Here is a 20,773-nt window from a genome sequence, read left to right as displayed (position 1 = left end):
CTGTGTCTTGTTTCATTTATGCTGATTAAAATATGTCTATATGTAACTTGTATACTACCTATATGTACCTAGTATGAGTTACATGTTTGTAACTTCGTGAGCTACATTTATATAAATTCAATCACGAGTTAAACACTTTTTTACCTTTTTTATATATTTCTTACCTTATAAATAGATAATGAAAGAAAATAATTAGTTGATAGTAGTTCTCTCGTAACTTTATAGTTTTCTCTAGAACCCTAACTATATTATATATAATTCTTTTTTTTTCTTCATTTAATTTAGTTATAATATTTGTTTTATCAAACAATTTAATTATAGTACACAACACAAACCAATATATGTAAACTTACACTTTATTTTATTATTTTATGTATAGAGACTTTAAAAACAAATAATAAATAATAACATATATATTTGTGAAAAATTTAAAGTATAATGAAAAATATGTGTAAAAAAGTGATGATTTTGAAGAAATTTAAGGGCGTTTCATGTGTGTTGAATATCTAGATTTGAGTGTCATGTTTCAAGCATTTTTTTTAGAAGCGAAGTTTTTTTAAATCTTATCCATTCCTCTTTTTATCAATCAGGATGTTTAAAAGTTTTAACTTTGGCAATTGAGTACCAACCTCATTGGTGCGTCACACCTTTTAATTTGTTCTGGCTATATATTACAATCCAATTTTAAAGAAAAAAGTTAATTTATTAAACTACAAATATTAATGAGTGATCATTAAATCATGAATTAAAGTCACATGGCATTCAAAGCTGATTATATCTTTTACACAAATTAGTGGCTTCTTCCCATTATATATACATACACCATCTTCTCTTAGAAAATACAACTCCATAGAAATCTTGTTTCTTTTGTTTCAAACAGTTCAAACTATGTCATCAAATACAGGTAGTGTTTTTTTTTTTTTTTTTTTTTGTGTGTGTTATATATAAATTGGATCTGTCAAAGGAATCCATCGAATTCATTACGCTACCACATTATCTCACAGACATGAATCTTTTTTCTGTTTTTTTGTATGTTCCTGGAGATATGTCACATGATGATACCGAGATTATTAATTCAAGCTATAAGACTCAAATGACCATTGACAATTCCTTCAAGCATTGCTTCAACTGCAACAAATATATAGGAGAATTGGTCGATATTTATATTTACATGTAATTAGTTCACTCTGACTCATTATTAATCTCACCTGTGCACGTTCTAGATTTCTCAAATTATGAAGGAACGATTAACAACCAGATTTTGTCAAATACACACACACACACACATTAAGGGCAGTGTTTTAATATTTTTAAAAAAATGAGTAACCCTTTAGTTGTAACGGAAAGAGAAAAAGACTCTGTGTTGACCCTTTGACTAAAAAGTTCTGGTGCCGTCGTTGTCTCAAACACTTATACTAATTATTATCTGTTTGTTGTTGGCAGGGATAAGCCCTTCTGCAGCAACGAGTGTAGAAGCAAGGTAATGGACAATGACAATGACAATAAAAAAAGACCCAAGAGTCCGGTGAAGGTGAACAGCAACAAGAGAGGCCGCAAAGATTAACAACCAACCTCCAGAAAATGATATTGAAGTCCTTATGTAATTGCTAGAAACTGAGGATATTCTGGTTGTTTGAATGTTTGTTAAAAATGAATAAATGATGACGGAATAATGTTTTGACTTCATGTTTGTTTATCACATAACAATCCATCTTTTCATCAAAAACATATATTTCCCAATGAATTCATTACTTTTTATCTTAGTTTGTAATAATCATTTCCCAAACAATAGAAATTTCTTATATTTTATAGTAAATTATTAGTGATCTGTAACTTAATAAGTTGACCGATTACCATCCGTATAATAATCTACTATGATATATAAAACTTATTCATAATAAAATTTGTTTGAAACACCAATTACATGTTTCTTATAGCCTGAATATATATAACATTGGAAATATTATATATATTAATTTAATAAAAACATACAATGTTTTGTCACTTGTTACTTTAGATTTATCCTATAATTTAAAACCAACCAAATATCTAAAATCATTAAATATCATTTATTAATAATTGATAATTATTAAATACTAATTTTAAGAACAAAATAATTAAATAGTATTAAAGATAACTATCTTAAAATTTTTAAATTTTTATAAAACTTATTTTTTATAAAATATTCCAAAAGTTATACCAATCAATATTACAATGATTTGATTTTCAAATTCCAATATTTTCGGGTTTATTAGATGTAGTATAATTTTTATATTTATTTTTATTTTACTAATTTGTGATTTATCACATTAGTGTTTCCTTTTTTACTTTAATTTGTTTTTGTAATGAAAAATGTACAGGTTATTAACAATATTATACGATAACTTTATTTTCTATTGTATTCTCTTTATGTTTATAATTTGATATCGATATTAATTATATAGATGTTATCTTTTTCTTAAAAACCTGTGTGGTATAAAAAAACCAGCAAATATAGTAATATATACTTAGTGTATTTTTCTTTTTCAATTATTTTAAACACGACATTACAATGACTATTTCTTAACATTAATTATATGATAAGTATATTGTTTGTTTTGTTTTGTTTTGTTTTTGTATTTTTGCTTAATTAATAAACATTATTTTTTTCATTAATTACATATGAATGATATGGTCTAGGTTGAAAGATAATATTTAATCATATTATATGTTTGATTTGATGGAAATAATTTTTTTTTGAAAGACAAATTTTATTAAAACAAAGAAAGTACTAAAGAGCTTAGCAAGCCCCAAAAAAATACTTATTTAACTTGATAAGTTGTCCAATCTATATCAATATTCTTCGATCTAGAATTTATCCATAAGAATCAAAGTGTATTTAATTATCTCTTCCTTAATTTTACTAAACATGCATGGTATTGATGTTTGCAAAGATCTTTTGTTTCTTACCTTTCAAATACTCCAAGCCGTGATTTTAAAATTTATTTGGAATAGCTTTTGCTGCGTAAGATTTGGAATGATAGTTATGCTGCTCTAGTACATCAACTATATTGAGAATGCATAAAATAGAGGTCGTTTGCACCAAGCCACTATGAACTGAACTGTCGTACCCTATCCGATCTTAGTTGGTCATGAAATGATTGGTGTTCAACCGTCTTTGTGCTTTTTAAACAAGGACACATAGATAAAAACAAGTTGGATTTTTCTTTCTCAAATTATTCAAAGTTGAAATTCTTTCCCTTTGAGTTCTCCTACAAAAATTTTAAACCTTTTTTAGAATTCGATTATTTCATATATACCCATGTAATTAGTTATTACCCTAATTAGGGACGTTATCCACTTTTACAAGGATGGACGCATCATCAACTTCTTCCATCCACACCCATTTATCTGGGTCTTAAGAGATCGTTATCTGAAACAAAGTTTGGTAGCATTCGTTTAGTTGCAAAATTTCGATAGGAGTATAAGGAAGTCTTGCCCAAACCTAATCCATAAAATTGTATGTAACGATTGAGAATGAAGATATTATACACAATGTGTGTATACCGCTGATATACATATACCTTTTTAAAATTTGGCTAAAATGATTAAATCTCTTTGAAGCATCAAGTAAAACTAATTAAAAAGTTTAAAACATATTAATGCATGATATGATGTGTTTCATGTAGATGCTTTTAAACTTTTATTTGTTCACTTATAACTGCAAATACTGTTAGTACTAACATTATATGACAAGTATATTCAAATGACTTAATTTAAGGTGTATTAATTAAGGTTACTTGAACATGGTATAAGTGACATAATAGACATAAAGGAAAGCTTAGAAGCCATTTAGTTAAGAAGCTTAAGAACCTGTTTAAACTTCTGGTGACCTTGGCTAAGAACTTTATGAGACTAACAAATGTTTTACCGGTTGATGTTGTAAGTAGACGGTGTTCTTTATTTAGGAAGACTCTAGGGCATATATATTCTTGTTAAAAAGGGTATCAAAAGATACGTATCTGTCTAGATTAATGATTAAAATGTATGTGCCGTCATATATATTAATGAGGATATCTTTGTTTCCCGTCCCATTTATGCTGAGTAGAAATACGTGTCTAGCTATATATATAACTTGTATGACACACACACACACACATATAACTTCGTGAGCTACATATTCAATTCATGACGAGTTAGCTATATATTTTTTGTCTACGTATCTATGCTCTCTAATAAAAGCCTATAAGTTTCGCCACTTGTCACTCCCACATTAAACCTCACACTTTTTAACAAATTTATAATAGTAAAATAATAGTTATCATTCTTCAAATTTGTGCTTCAAAATTTGCTAATTAAATATTTACTTTCTTTTTTTTCAAGCATTTGATATTTATAATTATCTTTTACTTTAAAATTGTTTTAAACACTATTGTATAACGACTGTATTAATAGTGTTTAACAGGTTTATTGTTTCTTGTATACTAATTATTTATTAAATATTATATTTTCAAGAACTACTCGTGTAGTACATGGGCCTCAAACTAGTTTATATATAATATATGTATATCAAAATTTAATTATAATGCACAACACACACCTATATATGTGAACTTGCATGCTACACTTTATTTTGTGTATCATGTTATTATGTAAAGAGTTTAAAAATAAGCTATATCATATATAATTGTTAAAATTTTGAGGTATAATAAAAAATTATTTGTAAAAAAATGAACAAATTTAAGGATGTTTGTTGAACATTTAGGATTGAACGGCATACTTCACACCTTTTAATTTAATTTTTCCAGCTAATTTTTACTATCCAAGTCTAATGAAAGACTTAATTTAACCGACTATAGCAATGAGCTTTAATTTAACAGACATTGAACCAAGTTTAATGAAAAACTTAATTATTCTAGCTTATTTTACATAAACCGGGTTTTAGTGCAGTAGGCCTTTTGGGCATCAGATTTTTTTACATAACTGGAAATAGTAGGCTTGGGTTACCCAACAATATATGCTATCGCGACCGTATCGGATGATCTTTTGCCATTGGCTTACCCGGAGTAACGGCTTTATTGGTTGGTTGTTTAAAAAAGTTTAATTTACTAGGAATTAAAGTGTGATCATTAATTAAAGTCATCTGCCATTCAAAGCTGATGATATCTTTTACACTAATTAGCACATCAATCAGCAGCTTCTTCCCATTATAAATACATACACCATCCTCTTCTATTTCAACCATCCAATTGACTCTCTCCCTTAGAGAATACAACTCATCCATAGAGGTCTTGTTTATTTTGTTTCAGGTAGTTCTAACCATGACATCATATGCAGGTAGGGCTTTTTTTTGTGTTATATATATAGACCACATTATCTCGCATACATGAATCTTTTTGTTTGTTTTGTATGTTCCTGGCAGGAGATATGCCGCGTGATGATATCGAGATCATTAATCCAAACTGTAGTACTCAAATGACCATTGATGAATCCTTCAAGCATTGCTTCATTTGCAACAAATATATAGGAGAAATGGTCGATATATATGTTTACATGTACAGTTAGTTTACCCTTACTTATTAATTATAATCTCACTGGTGTACGTTCTGGCACCAGGATTTGTCAAATTATACATACAAACGTCGTTTTTTTATTAAAATAAAACACCTTGTGTTGACCCTTTGACCGGAAAGTTCTGGTTTCGCCACTGTCTCTCAAACACTGATACTAATTTGTTTGTTGTTGGCAGGAATAAGTCCTTTTGCAGCCACGAGTGTAGAAGCAAGGTAATGGACAATGATCCTCAAGAAAAACCCAAGAATCCGGTGAAGGTGAACAGCAAAAAGAGAGGCCGCAAAGATTATACACCAGCCAGGGCCATCACTCCAAAAGAAAGATTGTCAAGTTAATTTCTTGTATATGAAGTTCTTATTATAATTGCTAGAAAATGATTTAAAAAACTTTAGGGTTTCTTTTTGTTTGTTACAAATGATGAAGAAATTATAATGTTTTTGACTTCATGTTTGTCTATGATCACATAGCAATCCATCTTTGCTTCAGAAACATATATTTTCCCAAAGAATTCATTACTTTTATATTTTTGTGATAATCATTTCCCAAACAATTGAAATTTCTTATACTTTATATAATTAATACTATTTTATAAATGTTTGAATTTATATAAATATAAATAAGTTATTTATAATTTGATAAGTTGACCATTGACCATCCACATATTATTTACTTTGATATTTGTAATAAGTTAAAATGTAGAGGGAGACAAATATGAAAAGTATGAGAAAGATTTGTGTTAATACAAAAAAACCCTTAAAAAATCATAACTCAAAATAAAAAACAAAAAAGTTAAGAAAACTATAATTTTCTCCTGTCTTTTGAGTTAAAAAAAAAAGGATTCCCAATAAATCTCCAATTTCTTCCGTAATCATATGCTTAATGTCGAGAAAAAAGACACAATAACGAAAATAAACAAAAACACAATAATAAATAAAAAAACACAATGGATCACAAAATATTACACCATACCGAGCAAAATATAACATAACGTTGAGTAATATAATACAATATCAATAAAAAAACACAATGTTAAGGAAAAAAGACATAATCAATAACGAAAAAAAACAAAAAAAAACAATGATAACAAAAATACAAAATGTTATTCTTTCCTCAACATTATGTCTTTTTAATTTTATTTTCCTGAGAACGAAGAAGACGGGAGAAATATTCTTATTTTTTTTACTTTTTATATTTTTTTAAAAAAAAATTGAGTTATGATTTTTATTAATTTTTTAGAGGTTTTATGTATGATCACAAATCATTCTAATCATTATTATTTTTGTTCTTCTTTGTAAAATAATTTGTCCCTTTATTTGTAATGAAATTTGTTTGAAACACCAATATTTATACTATGCTCTCTAATAAAACCTACAATAATGACAAAAATAACTAAATCATTAAAGTGTATTAAATATAATTGTTTTGAAATTTTTAGATTTATAAAACTTATTTGTTTATAAAAGTTTTTCAAAAGTTGTATATACCAATCATAAATATGTGTTACTAAGTCAACACTTTTCATATGTTATAGAATTACAAGAATAATGTAATCTAAACATATGATCAATGGTCTAGCTAGTTTGAAACCAAAGTAAACGTCACATAATATTTTATCATATTATACGTCTTATGTTATATAAATGATCTTTTTAAGAATATTGGTTTTTAGAGTAAAATTTATTCTATAAAGTGAAACAAAAATGAGAAGGATTTATAATTTAAAAAATTTTAAAAAAAATAATTAAAAAATCATAACTCATAATTTAATAAAAAACAAAAAAAGTAAATACACAAAAATGTTTCCACCATCTTTCTCGTTCTAAAAAAACACAATAGTGGTTTAAAAAAATCGTTGTCTTTTTTGTTTATTGTTGTGTTTTTTTTCTTATATTGTGTTATATTACTCGATATTTTTTCTATATTTTGTTCGGCATTATGTTATATTTTGTGATATATTGTGTCTTTTTTTAGTTATAACTGTGTTTTTTGTTTATTTTCGTCATTGTGTCTTTGGTCTCTACATTGTGTCTTTTTGTCAATTTTTTTTGTATTTTTTATATTTTTTTGAACGGGAATGATGACGGAAACATTTTAGTTTTTTTATTTATATTTTGAGTTATGATTTTTTTTGAATTTAATTTTAAGGGTTTTTTTGTGCGGTTACAAATTTTTCTTACACTTCTCATTTTTGTCTCCCTTTGTATTTTAACTTTACCCTTGGGTTTTAATACTTCTAATTTTTACATGTTGGCTTATAAAACTATCAACTTTCGATTTATTATCCAGCACTCTCAAGTTTCACTATATTTGCTTTTTGTCACTCCCTTACTATTGGATGACTAACTTCGATGGTGGAATCCTGGTTTTCCGTGAAGCTGACAATCGGAAACAGAGAGGAGGGAGGCAGCGCGACAAGGGTTTCTGGAGAATCCCGATTTTCCTGCAAAGAAGACGATCAGAAATAGAGAAGAGGGAGACGACGCGTCTAGGGTTCCGCAGTAACCAGTGGTGCCATTTGATTAAGGGTGCTTCGAACACCTACCGAAGGCGGCAACAACAACTCCAAGCTCCGATTACCGCAATGAGTGGAGCAATCGATAAGATTCATGGGAGTTCCGATGGTTGTGAAGTGTAACCGAAAATCTGGTATAATTTCTGACGGGATCCAACAACGACCTTAGTCACCCATTAGTGAGGGAGTGAAAAAAACAAATATGGTGAAAACTGGGAGTGACGGATAACAAATCGAAAGTTTGGAGTATTATCAGCAAATAAGTGAAAGTTGAGAGTATTAAAAATCAATATTTTTTTTTAATACGGAAACTTCATTAAATCAAAGCTCATCTAAGGAGCTTAGCGAAACCGCAAAAAAAAAAACATATTTAACTTACAAGGAAAAAACTTCTAAGCTATGCCAATTATCCTAACCGAATCTGAATGCATCTTCTTCGATCTCGAATCTATCCATGAGAAGCAAAGTGTCCTTGCATAATTTTGCTTAACATGGTATTGATGTTTTCAATTACTTCCAAATAATCCAGACAATGATTCTAAAATTCTCTTAGATTATCTAACTTTTGTTAAGTAGAACTGCTAGTGATAAACTTACACTTTTCTAATACTGTAATACATCAACTATTGAAAAAGCATAAAACATATGCCGTTTGCACCAAGTCGTTTTGAACTTTCATACCTGATCCAAACTTAACTGATCATAAAATGATTGCGTGTTCAGCCATCTTTGTGCTTGCCAAACAAGGACACATAGGTGAAACAAGTTGGATGTTTCTTTTACTTTAATTATTCAAAGCCGCAATTCTTTCCCAGTGAGTTCTTAATACGAGCCCAAATCCCGTTTCAGTTTCCTCCTTTGATTCAAACACCAAGTCGTTAAAATAGGAATAATGGGATCTGTTTCGTAGTTGTGTTTACTGTTCACGTTAGTATTCGTATATATTCAATTGTTTTAGAAATCCGTGTTTATGTTAATTAAAATTAGGGTGTTTTAACCTTGTAATTTGGAGATCACCCATCTCGAATCGGGTCACTATTCTTTTCAATTTTTGTAATCAAGATCTTTATTTCGGTTGTTATCAGTTCTCCAACAATAAAATGTTAAGTTTTTTTTCAATCCAATTATTCCAAATATACCCATGTTGATATTTATTACCCTGATTAAGATTATCCACTTTTACATGGATGGAACTGATCGAAAAGGCATCATCAACTTCTTTCGTCCACCCGAAAAAAATCTTCTTAGTTTTTCTAAACTCGTATAAGATCTTAATTGGTGCTTTATATATAGAAACGTAATACACAATAAACTACTTATAACTGATTTAGTGCCAACCTACTTGTTAACAACTTCGCCTTCCAATTAATGATGATTGATAAGCGTAACGCTTGGATGATACACAAAATTATTGCATTTTTCAGGACTCCTTAACACATATGTTATATCAATCGACATAATCGAATAACAACTTATTACGGTTTGATATTGAAATATGTTAGGCATAGATTTTTCCAAACACGACAAGATTAGACTTTCCATTAGATATCGTAAAATATACATTCACATGCTTATATAATTAAACATCAAACCCTAATGAGTAAATTCGTCCACCAATTATTCGACCCACACTCAATCACCATAAATGCGCCATGGTGGAGCAACGTACGACAAAAAGGTGATAGTTCAGACTATTTTAAACCCAAACTACCTAGACTAGAGTAAAGGAAAGTTACAGTTAAGGTGGGATCTATACACCCCTGATTAATTTAATGTTTAAAAGCCTTTTTTTTTTTTGATTCGCGTACATAATAATTTAAGAGTTTTCAAACACGATAATCAATCAGGTAACATGCAAGCTTACAGGGTTAGATAGGGTTGATTTTGCATGTTTAATACATAACTCTGTAGAAAACTATGAGAACTTGAAACACTTCACACGAAGCATAGAAATAATTGCATTTAGTGTAACGAATAAAACAGGCGATCGAAAACCCTACTATTTATCATATCTAAAGTCATACGACTATCCATAGGTCTAACAAAGAGAGATCAAATCTTGTTCTCAATAAATTATTTAAATGTTTATGTATTTATATATTTAATTTTCTGCTAGTTACACAACTTCCTTTTGACTTAAAACTCGTATACACTTGACAACTTTTAACTTATTCCACTTAATTTCAGTAAACAAATAAAAAAGAAAAAAGTTGGTTGAATTCATGAGGAATTTAATAAAGGGAGATTCATTCTGGACACATGTCATTTCAAAATAATGATATCTTCCACCTGACTACTAAGTTAATTAATGGCTTCAATATCTTCCCACACTATACATACATGCACCATCCTCCCATTTCAACCATCCAATTCTCTCTCGCCATTAGAATATAGCATTTGATAGCATCTGCTAGTAGCCTGGTATGAATTCAACAATTTTATTCTTTTAGACTAATTTAGTTTAATTTGTTTCAAGTAGTTCAAATCATCATTATCATGTAGTGTTTTGGTAGTCTATGCCCACCCATTAATCACAGATCTACTAGTTATTGATTATTCGCTATTTGGTTAAAATCGGTCAAAAATGAAAGTCTTGTATATATAATTTAGTATATTTATATGTATATTTCGAAAACCACATATAAATTACAATCCTGTTAATCCCTATTAATTCCACTGATAATAACTTTTGTGAAAGATATATTCCATAAAATTAATTACATTATTTAATTTCTACGTCATCTCACGGATTTAGAATTATTTTATGTTATGTTTCAGGAGATATATCGACCCCTGGTGTCACAAATGAAGAGATTGTTGCTCAAATCCAACCAGTTTCGTCGGAAAACTTTTCCGATCCGCCGGTGTGCAATACCTGTCAAGGCGTAATGAGGAGGAGAAAGAGAGGCCGTAAGGATTATACACCAAAGAGGTACATTTGCAAAACAGTTGATGCAAATACTGTTAGTAAATGATCCAAGGTCAAAGAATGTTTTCTTTCAAGGGGTTTCTTGTACTTGTTGCAAATGATGGATGTAATAATTATGTTTGGACTTTGGACTCATCCTTTAATTATTACTAGACGGGTGTCTGCGTCATGCAGCGGGAAACGCAGACTACGTAATAAGTTTATGTGTGTTTATTGTTCGGTTTGAAACCGTAAAGCCGTTCATCCTTTGAATTGACGGTTGATTTTTTTTTCTTTAACTTTTGGCCAGTTGTTTTCAACTGTCAAAGGTTCTGTCTTGGTTTTCGACAACAAAAACAACTGTTACAAAAGGTTTTGCTCACGATTTAATTTAAAACTATCATAACCAGGCAGAAACAAACATATATAAAATGTATTTTTTTTAACTGAAAAAATTATGGCAATATCATACTAAAATTAAAGATAAAAATATGTTCGTTTTTATGGTATAACTTTTTTTAAAAAAACATTAACGTATGAAAATATTATTAACGTTTAAAAACCATGGGGGTATTTGGGTTAAAAGTGAAAATTAAAATAAGATTTAGGTAAAAGATTAAGGGTTATTGTTGTAATTATTCTTTAAATTAAATTAAAATTGAGGGGTGAATATTATAACTATATTAAATAAACCTGAGTTTTGTTTTAATGTGAGAATGACTATTTTGCCCCACTACAAGGTTGTACTATATGCAACATTTACTTGTAAATCCCTTAAAAAGTAGTGTCTTAATTTGTCCCTCTTTACTACATTATATATAGTATATAGATAATAATGAATAAAGTAACAGTCAAGTTAATTAACTGCCTTTGTGATTTTATAGTTATTATTAATTTTTAATTGTCTTAAATTACCTCGGCAAAATTTAATGTAAATAGCTTACTTAAGTAAAGGATAATCAAAAATGTTTTTTTAACGGGTGCATACACACCATCCCATCTATAACTACTCCTGCTCGATGAATCATTATGTAGTGCAATTAGAAAGATTAAAAACCATAGGAAAATTGAACAAAAAGGATTCCATCTATTTCTTTTTATTATTACAAAATTGTAAACTATATGATTCTTATAATTTTCTATTTTAAATTAGATTGAACGATTATAATTACACATATATGAAAATATAGGTAGAAGTATTTTTTTTAAAGCAGAGTTATATTTAGAACAAAATAAGCATCTATTATATCATAAACTCATAAAATATACCAAATATTGAGAGCGTACCGCTTCCTTATTAAACCAAATAAATACCGACCGAATAACATTGGTACCGATGCTTTTTTCATGGTTCGGAATAATGTTTTTAATAACTTACATTCATCATTGCCTATAAGAAATTCTAAGTACACACATTTTTGTATAATTTTCTTTTTTCGATATATATATATATATATATATATTAAGGATCCTAAGAGAACCATTTAAAGATTGAGAACTTTGAGAACCATTTTGGACCACTGAAAAAACTATTAAAAAATATTTTAAAAAAATTATAAAACAAAAAAAAACAAAAATCTTAAAAAAGTAAAAAAACAAAAATTCTTATATTTCATTCCGGTTTCATAAATAAAAAAACACTTCGTATTATACACATGTGTATAATTTCATTTAATCCATAGTTACGTAATGTACACATATGTATATTATCATTTACCTTAAATTGTACATATGTGTATAAAAGCATATATAAAATTAAAAAAATAAGTATCATACATATGTGTATAACTTTGTTAAATTGATATTTTTTTTAAAGTAAATTAAAATTTTTTTTTTAAAGAAAAATCATGATTTAAATTAGAATGAAAAATAATTTTTTTGGTTTTTTTACTTCTTTTTTTTCGAGTTTTTTTTTGTTTTATAATTTTTTTAATAAGAGTGTTTTTATGGTCTAAAATAGTTCTCAAAATTCTCAATTTCAATATATATATATATAGAGAGAGAGAGAGAGAGGATGGTTAACGTACAAATAAAATTAACGTACTAAACATGAGAATCAAGTAGAGTAATTATATATACAAGTAGAGTAATTATAATAGAGTAATTACATAATTACTCTACTTGCAATGACGGACAATTGTAAGGGCAAGGAGGGGCTGTGGCTCCCCGGTATTGGGTTTAGAAGTAGGCCATACGTTTTGAAAAACAAAGTATTTAAGTTGAATGATGTTTTCCCGCTGATATTTTTTTGTATGGAGGCTCTGTTGAAGAAATATGAAGAAGGAAGAAGATGACTAAAAGATACATTTATGTCTTTTAAATTCCTATAAATCTAACTAAAGTGTACCTTTAACATATTTTAATTTGAAATGACGTAAAAAAAAGGCCAAAGTTCAAATAATGAAAATGAATGTGTATTAATAATATATGTTTTTGTTTTACTTTATTATATGTATATCATCCTTTTATAAATATAGTAAACGGTTGTATATATACACTATTTTATTTTCATAGGGATATGTTTTCCTCAATAGTATTTTAGGATAAATATAAAATTATTATCAGGAAGTTTAATTTGTATTATTAATTATCTATTAAATTAATCATATTATCATTGCATTAGTTTGGTATGATGTATATCGATCAGTATAATGAAAAAATAGTTTGTTTTTATACGTTTGAAGTTATGATTAATCTAATATTTTCGGCCTCCTCTGTGTACATTTTCAAGTTCCGCCACTGTCTACTTGTATATATAATTACTCTACTTGATTCCCACGTTAGCACGTTAATTTCATTTGTATTTGATCCAAACCTTATATATATATATATATATACATATATAGGATTAGGATCATGAGATAACCTTTTTGAAATTGAGAACTATGAGAACCATTTTGGACCACAAAAAACCCAAAAATAAAAAAATCATAAAATAAAATAAAATAAAACACAAAAATCAAAAAAGTAAAAATAAAAAAACAAAATTCTTATTTTATCATCCCGTTTTCATAAAAAAAATATTCGGTTTAGCTAAATCATATACACATATGTATAATATATACATATATGTACATTTACATGTTTTTTTTAAACATGTGTATAATTTAAGATAAATGATGTTGTACATATGTGTATACGTAACTAAATATTAAATAAAATTATACATATGTGTATAATACAACGTATTTTTTATTTTTTTAATGAAACTGGAATGAAATATAAGAATTTTGGTTTTTTTTACTTTTTTAAAATTTTCATTATTTTTTGTTTTATGATTTTTTTAAATATTTTTTAAAGGTGTTTTTAGTGGTCCAAAATGGTTCTCAAAGTACTCAATTTTTTAAATATTTTTTTAAAAGTGTTTTTAGTGGTCCAAAATAGTTCTCAAAGTTCTCAATTTGCAAAGGGTTCTCTTAGGATCCTTACCATATATATATATGGTAAGGATCCTAAGAGAACCCTTTGCAAATTGAGAACTTTGAGAACTATTTTGGACCACTAAAAACACTTTTAAAAAAATATTTAAAAAAATCATAAAACAAAAATAATAAAAATTTTTAAAAAGTTAAAAAACCAAAATTCTTATATTTCATTTCGGTTTCATTAAAAAAAATAAATAAATAAAATAAATAAATAAAAACGTCGTATTATACACATATGTATAATTTTATATAATCTTTAGTTGCGTAATATACACATATGTACAGTATCATTTATCTTAAATTATACACATGTGTACAAAAAAACATGTAAATGTACATATATGTATATATTATACATATGTGTATATAATTTAGCTAAACCGAGTTTTTTTTTTGTTTTTTTAGAAACCGGGATGATAAAATAAGAATTTTGGTTTTTTTGATTTTTGTGTTTTTTTATTTTATGATTTTTTTTATTTTTGGGTTTTTTGTGGTCCAAAATGGTTCTCATAGTTCTCAATTTCAAAAAGGTTCTCTCATGATCCTATATATATATATATGGGAGGATTATTTTGAGAACCATTGTGAGTTTTAAGAACTTTAAGAACTCAATTTTGAACCACACATTTAATTAAATGATATGAAATATGTGGCTTAGATTAAATTTAATTAAAAAATGAAGCAGTCTAGAGAATAAGTATTTTTGATAATTACACAAGTTTAAACGTTAGTTACACATGTGTAAAAAGTCGTTTCGTTGTGTAAAAAATTACTGTATTTTTTTACATCACTTACACTTACGTATTACACATGTGTAAAAAAATTCAGAAAAAAAAAATTGTTACGTTGAGTTCTTTCGAGTTCTTAAAACTCAAAGTGATTCTTAAAAGAAATCAATCATATATATATATATATATATATATATATTACTAAACTGATTCCAGCCAAACATAATTTAGCTAAACCGAGTTTTTTTTTTGTTTTTTTAGAAACCGGGATGATAAAATAAGAATTTTGGTTTTTTTGATTTTTGTGTTTTTTTATTTTATGATTTTTTTTATTTTTGGGTTTTTTGTGGTCCAAAATGGTTCTCATAGTTCTCAATTTCAAAAAGGTTCTCTCATGATCCTATATATATATAGTATATATATATATATATATATATATATATATATGGGAGGGTTATTTTGAGAACCATTGTGAGTTTTAAGAACTTTAATAACTCAATTTTGAACCACACATTTAATTAAATGATATGAAATATGTGTCTTAGATTAAATTTAATTAAAAAACGAAGCAGTCTAGAGAATAAGTATTTTTGATAATTACACAAGTTTAAACGTTAGTTACACATGTGTAAAAAGTCGTTTCGTTGTGTAAAAAATTACTGTATTTTTTTTACATCACTTACACTTACGTATTACACATGTGTAAAAAAATTCAGAAAAAAAAAATTGTTACGTTGAGTTCTTTCGAGTTCTTAAAACTCAAAGTGATTCTTAAAAGAAATCAATCATATACATATATATATATATATATTACTAAACTGATACCAGCCAAACATAATTTACGTTTCAATTTAGTTCTAGTTTTCGTTTTGACACTGAGCCACCGCAACACGCACACAACCAACTAGTTATTATTATTTTTATTATTTTAAAATTGACTTAGAGAAATATATGCAGATACAAATATGATGATAGAGGATAATGTTGTATGAATTAACGCTTTCATCCTTATTTGTTTCATTACTTGCTAATAATGCATAAATATAAAGTAGATTTTCTTATATTTTTAGCGTGTCATGCTTCACATGATCATGTCCCATCATGAGCATTATGTTCTATAATAATTGTTTAATGTGCAACACCTTTTAAACATATACAAATTATTTATTCATATGCATATTGGGTGTTGCGTTATGTTAACACTTTCGAGGGATGAGTTAAGACACTTGAACCTACTAGGCATTAGCTTGAACTTGATGTCATGTATACTTGAATGTGTCTTGACAACTCTAGAAACCGAAAACTATTTTTGGATGTTTGACTAAGAACCCTTCGTACCTATGAAAAGATTATTGATCGATATTGAAAATGTCTTTCTTTTATTTAAATTAGGAAAGATTCTTGTATGAGTCAAAATTTGTTAAGGTTGTCGTATCTTATACCATAAATGATACAAAGTGCGTATTTAATAAGAAATTTTACTACTATAAATTACAGCCGCCTATATATTTTTCGAATTTGATGTCTTACTCTTTGTTTCTACCCGAGCATATTGTAAGGTTAAAGTGGTAGCGCTTAGGTAACCGGTAACAAACTACTCGTATTGGACATGTATAACATAAGAACAAGTCATTGACCATGATATACTAATATTGACTAATTAAGCTTGCAAACTAACTGGTCCAGTTAATTAGTCTTTTGTAAAACTAACCAGTTCGATGTCTTTGGTAAACAGAACACCTTGCCAGTATTATTTTGGTAAACTTCTCGTGTGTCAGAAAGTTGTAAGATCTACTCATCGCGATGAAAGCACTGCTGCAGTATTCGTGTGCGTTGTTTTCTAGGCATGCAAATTCTTTGTTCGTGGCAACTAAACGACATTTTTTTTGTTACTTTGCAAGTTGATCAAATGCTTCACATTGGAAAAGATAATATCCATTATAGACACAAGAAAAATATATTTTAAAACATACTTTGTTATGGGACTAAAGAGCAAATATAAACTTTCTAACTTGGTCATTTTTTGCTTTTGTGGAAGCTGCTTTATTAGTATGAAGCTCGAGAGCATTAAACATTGGAAGAAGGATGGAACTGTTACTTGTTAGTACTGTTATTGTGGCCTTGTGGGTGCATATAAGTGAATTCTAGGGTGGGCCAAAACAGAACAAGCGTCTTCTTTTTTTTTCCCGGATTCGGGGTTACGGAAATTATACCTGCTTACGAGGTTTGTTCTTAAGTCATTTGATCTTATACATCAACTTTAAGATTATGTTGATGAAGTGGTCGAATCTGTATTAAGGTATCATCAGTCCCCTGCTTTTCTTATAATAGGCCCATATCTTTGCAAAAATTAAGAGAAAAAATGTTCAGATTTCTAAGTACCTTTTGCATCTTAAAGTGATTGGTTGATCCTTTTTAAGACATGCTAAGTGATAGTTAATTTGGTGTGTTTTTCACATTGACTAGTAGTGAACCGAACCAAATCGCCAAAAGGTTCAGTTCCAGTTCTGACCCACCTGTCAGGTCAAAGTCTAACACCATTGATAGTATGTGGAGTTGGTTAGCAACACTGGAAGTATGTAGAGTTTATTTCAAACACAACCATTTTGCATTGCTTCTTTTATAATACTATATCAACGAATAATCACACAACTTATATCGTAACGTACATTAAACAGAAATTTGTTTTGCATCATATTGCATTACCTCAAACATCCAAGGTCGTTTGTGTCAAATACGTTGATTTGTGAGCTAACGATTATTCCAAACTAGGAGCTTCTTCGGTAGGGTTGGACTCGAAAACATCAGGGCTCGATGCGTCGGGTTCTTCTAACAAGTCCCTTGATTGAATTGATTCTTTGTATGCTGGTGTTTCTTTAAAATCTGTTGCCCCTTCATTATATGTTGCCACAGCAATTCCACTAGAAATTAACTGCACCAATTTATATAAAATTTGTAAAATTGATCTTACTTTGGTACATAAAAATAACTACGATTCGAAATTATAAACCCGTTTCTTCATGTCTTTCTATCCATAGATATTATTCTCCACTACTAAAACAAGAGGTAAGACCGAAAAAAAAACGACCCCAAAAGAAAAACGGTGGTTTTGTTTTATGTTTTTGTAGATACCAAACTTACGGTTCGGATTTTGTTTTGCATGTAATAAGGACCGAAAAGGCTGAATTGAACAAATTTTATATATTTTAACTTTTTAAATTTTTATTTCAAGTAATTAATGAGAATTTTATAAATATGTAACACAAATATTTTTTGACCCAATGTATAACAATCAATAAGTTTTTAATTAACAAAATGACTTAGGCCCAAATTCATTATTTTGGCCAATTTTTCTTTCCGTCAAAAGCTCAAATGGCAAACCCGAAGAAATCAAAACTAAGAGCATTCTCATCCCACCCCTATCTCTAAACCAAAAATTACACTAAAACTCACTACATTTTAAATAATACTTTTTTACACCTTTCTCATTATCTTTTCTCTTTCCCTCACTCACAACCTATGCAGTTAATGCGGTAAAAAATCGGATAGCGGTTAAGGGCAGCTATTTGAAATATAGGTTATCGCGGTGGGATAGCGGTGAGAAAGCGGCAATTTTAATATCATGCAATACACACACGCACACATTAATAGTAATATCAAAAGAAAAGAAAAACAAAGTATCAATAACTGAAACATGATTCAATCATAAGCAATGAAATCTTCCTCCAAGTCCACATAAACCAAGGAATCGTTGGTAAACGAAAGAGAGAGTAAGTGATTTTTCTAGAGATTGGATTAAAAAAACCGGCTATAAACAAATAATAGATCAAATTTGAAGTTTGGGCTATTATGATCTTTTTTAAATTTAGCCCAAATATACCAACCTTGAAAAAATCGATGCTATACCACTATCTAGGAATAAAAAATCGGTCAAATAGCGGCCACTAGCGCCGCTAATAGCGGTTCCGTTATTCTGGACTGCTATTTTGCAAAAGTCCGCTAACTGCTATCCCACTCCTATCCCACCGCTGTTGAATGCATAGCTCACAAACACTTTTCAAAAATATTAAAAATTACAGGGGGTGGACAGTAGCTTTTCAAATATACAGATAAATCATAGCGTTTTCTAAAATATAAAAACTCTTCACTCACAACACCTTTCACCTTGAACCACTCTCTAAATTATAAAAACATCCCTCACATAAAACAGGGGTTCGATAAGAATGCTCTAAAGCCAAAAAAAAAAGTGAAAAACAAACAACTTTCAAAAGTTCAAAAACTGAAGTTTGGGATTTTGGTTCGGCTTTAGCTCAGACCAAGCCAAACCCGAACCTAAAGAAAGCCGAAAACAGAAACTGAAAATAAATAAAAGCAATTTAAAGAGCCGAAAAACCAAAACCGAAAAGAAATTTAAAGAGCGAAGTTTCGGTTTTCGTTTCCGTTTTAGCCCAAACCGAACCGTGCACACGCACACCAGGTGTTTGTGTAAATGTCTCAATGAACAAAACAGATAACATCAAGAACGGCAAAAAGGGTAAACTAATTACCGCAAAGACGATACCAAAAGCCCACAAATACTCAACAAAGAATCCAAACGTATCCCACTGAGGCCCTTCCCAGAAGTCCGGTTCAAGTCCGGGAAGGTCCGGCAAGACATACCCATCAAAATTCTGCACCTCCGGCGTCGAATCAACGGTGCCAATTGCCCCGTCACCGGACGAGTCATCTTCTTCAGGTGACGTGGACCCTCTTTTGTTCTTGCTGTCAAATTTGCCGGTTCTGAGTTTCTTTGCAGCTGAAACGATATGAAGCTTCGTTCGTAAAGAAGATGGAGGTAGAAGAGATGGACGGTGGGGAGAGAAGCGGGTGTATGGGGTTATGGTGGAGGTGTCGCAGACAATCCGGAGAGACATTGCAAGGTGGGGTGGGAGAGAATGGATTGGGTGAGAGTGAGGATAAGAAAGGAAAATGATTGGTATGTGAACCCGGGTTTGACCCGTGCGCTGCAGCCGCGAGTCGAGGATTCAAACACTAGAAAATGTTCGTTAACGGTTACGCTGACAAGTCAACGCAAATTTCAAAGTAAAAAAATAAGTTTGTCTACACCTAAATACAACAAATTAACATATTTAAAAAAAATAATTTTTTTTCCAAATTCGCAAACTACCTCGAATACGACAACAAATCCCTCTTTTAATCCATATGTATAATAATGCAGAAAGCTAAAACCTTTTTTTAACACCTAACTATTACATTTTACAGCGATTAAACTTTTGACCTACTATTTTACACTTTAACCACCTTATCAGTTACCACACTATCAAAGTGGGAAATGATCCCATCCTTCTTCCTGCTATTTAACCCTTAACCCATTGTTAACCAGATGAAGTCATCTCAAAATTTAAGTTGAATTCTAAAATACATTCTCGAAGGTATATTTTTAGATGACTTTATCTGATTAAACATGGTTGTAGGTTTAAATAGTAGGTAGGAAGATGAGATAATTTATGAAATGATTTTGTAGAATTTAAATTTAAGTTATATTTAATCAAAATCCATGTTGTTTTGATGTGTTTTATATCTAATTTAGATGTGTAACAACTTCATATTCGTTATTCCCATTACAAATATATCTCTCCTTACCCTA

At 29.0% G+C, this 20,773-nt stretch overlaps 1 protein-coding gene across 1 annotated transcript; it reads right to left on the bottom strand.

Moving 5' to 3' along the window:
- Positions 1-17,686: 17,686 nt before the first annotated feature.
- LOC143576482 (uncharacterized) lies at positions 17,687-20,093 on the bottom strand. The gene is made up of 2 exons (XM_077060554.1): positions 19,674-20,093; positions 17,687-18,058 (listed from the first exon to the last, which is right to left on the bottom strand). Exons 1-2 carry the CDS (start codon positions 20,037-20,039, stop codon positions 17,885-17,887), a joined length of 540 nt encoding a protein of 179 aa, XP_076916669.1. The 5' UTR covers positions 20,040-20,093; the 3' UTR covers positions 17,687-17,884.
- Positions 20,094-20,773: the final 680 nt, after the last annotated feature.

The sequence above is a fragment of the Bidens hawaiensis genome, unplaced genomic scaffold (genome assembly GCF_021521415.1).
Source record: "Bidens hawaiensis isolate Kalapana, Puna unplaced genomic scaffold, B.hawaiensis_p1.1 tig00028226_1, whole genome shotgun sequence".
NCBI lineage: Eukaryota > Viridiplantae > Streptophyta > Magnoliopsida > Asterales > Asteraceae > Bidens > Bidens hawaiensis.
The sequence above is the reverse complement of the archived record's forward strand: the minus strand, read 5'-3'. Positions and strand labels throughout refer to the sequence as shown.

Bases quoted from the DNA above. Each gene is read 5' to 3' on its own strand.
- LOC143576482 (XM_077060554.1), bottom strand. From the start codon at position 20,039: ATGTCTCTCCGGATTGTCTGCGACACCTCCACCATAACCCCATACACC. The intron at 18,059-19,673 runs GTAATTAGTTTA...AAATTGGTGCAG, and splicing joins CTTTTGGTATCGTCTTTGCG to TTAATTTCTAGTGGAATTGC.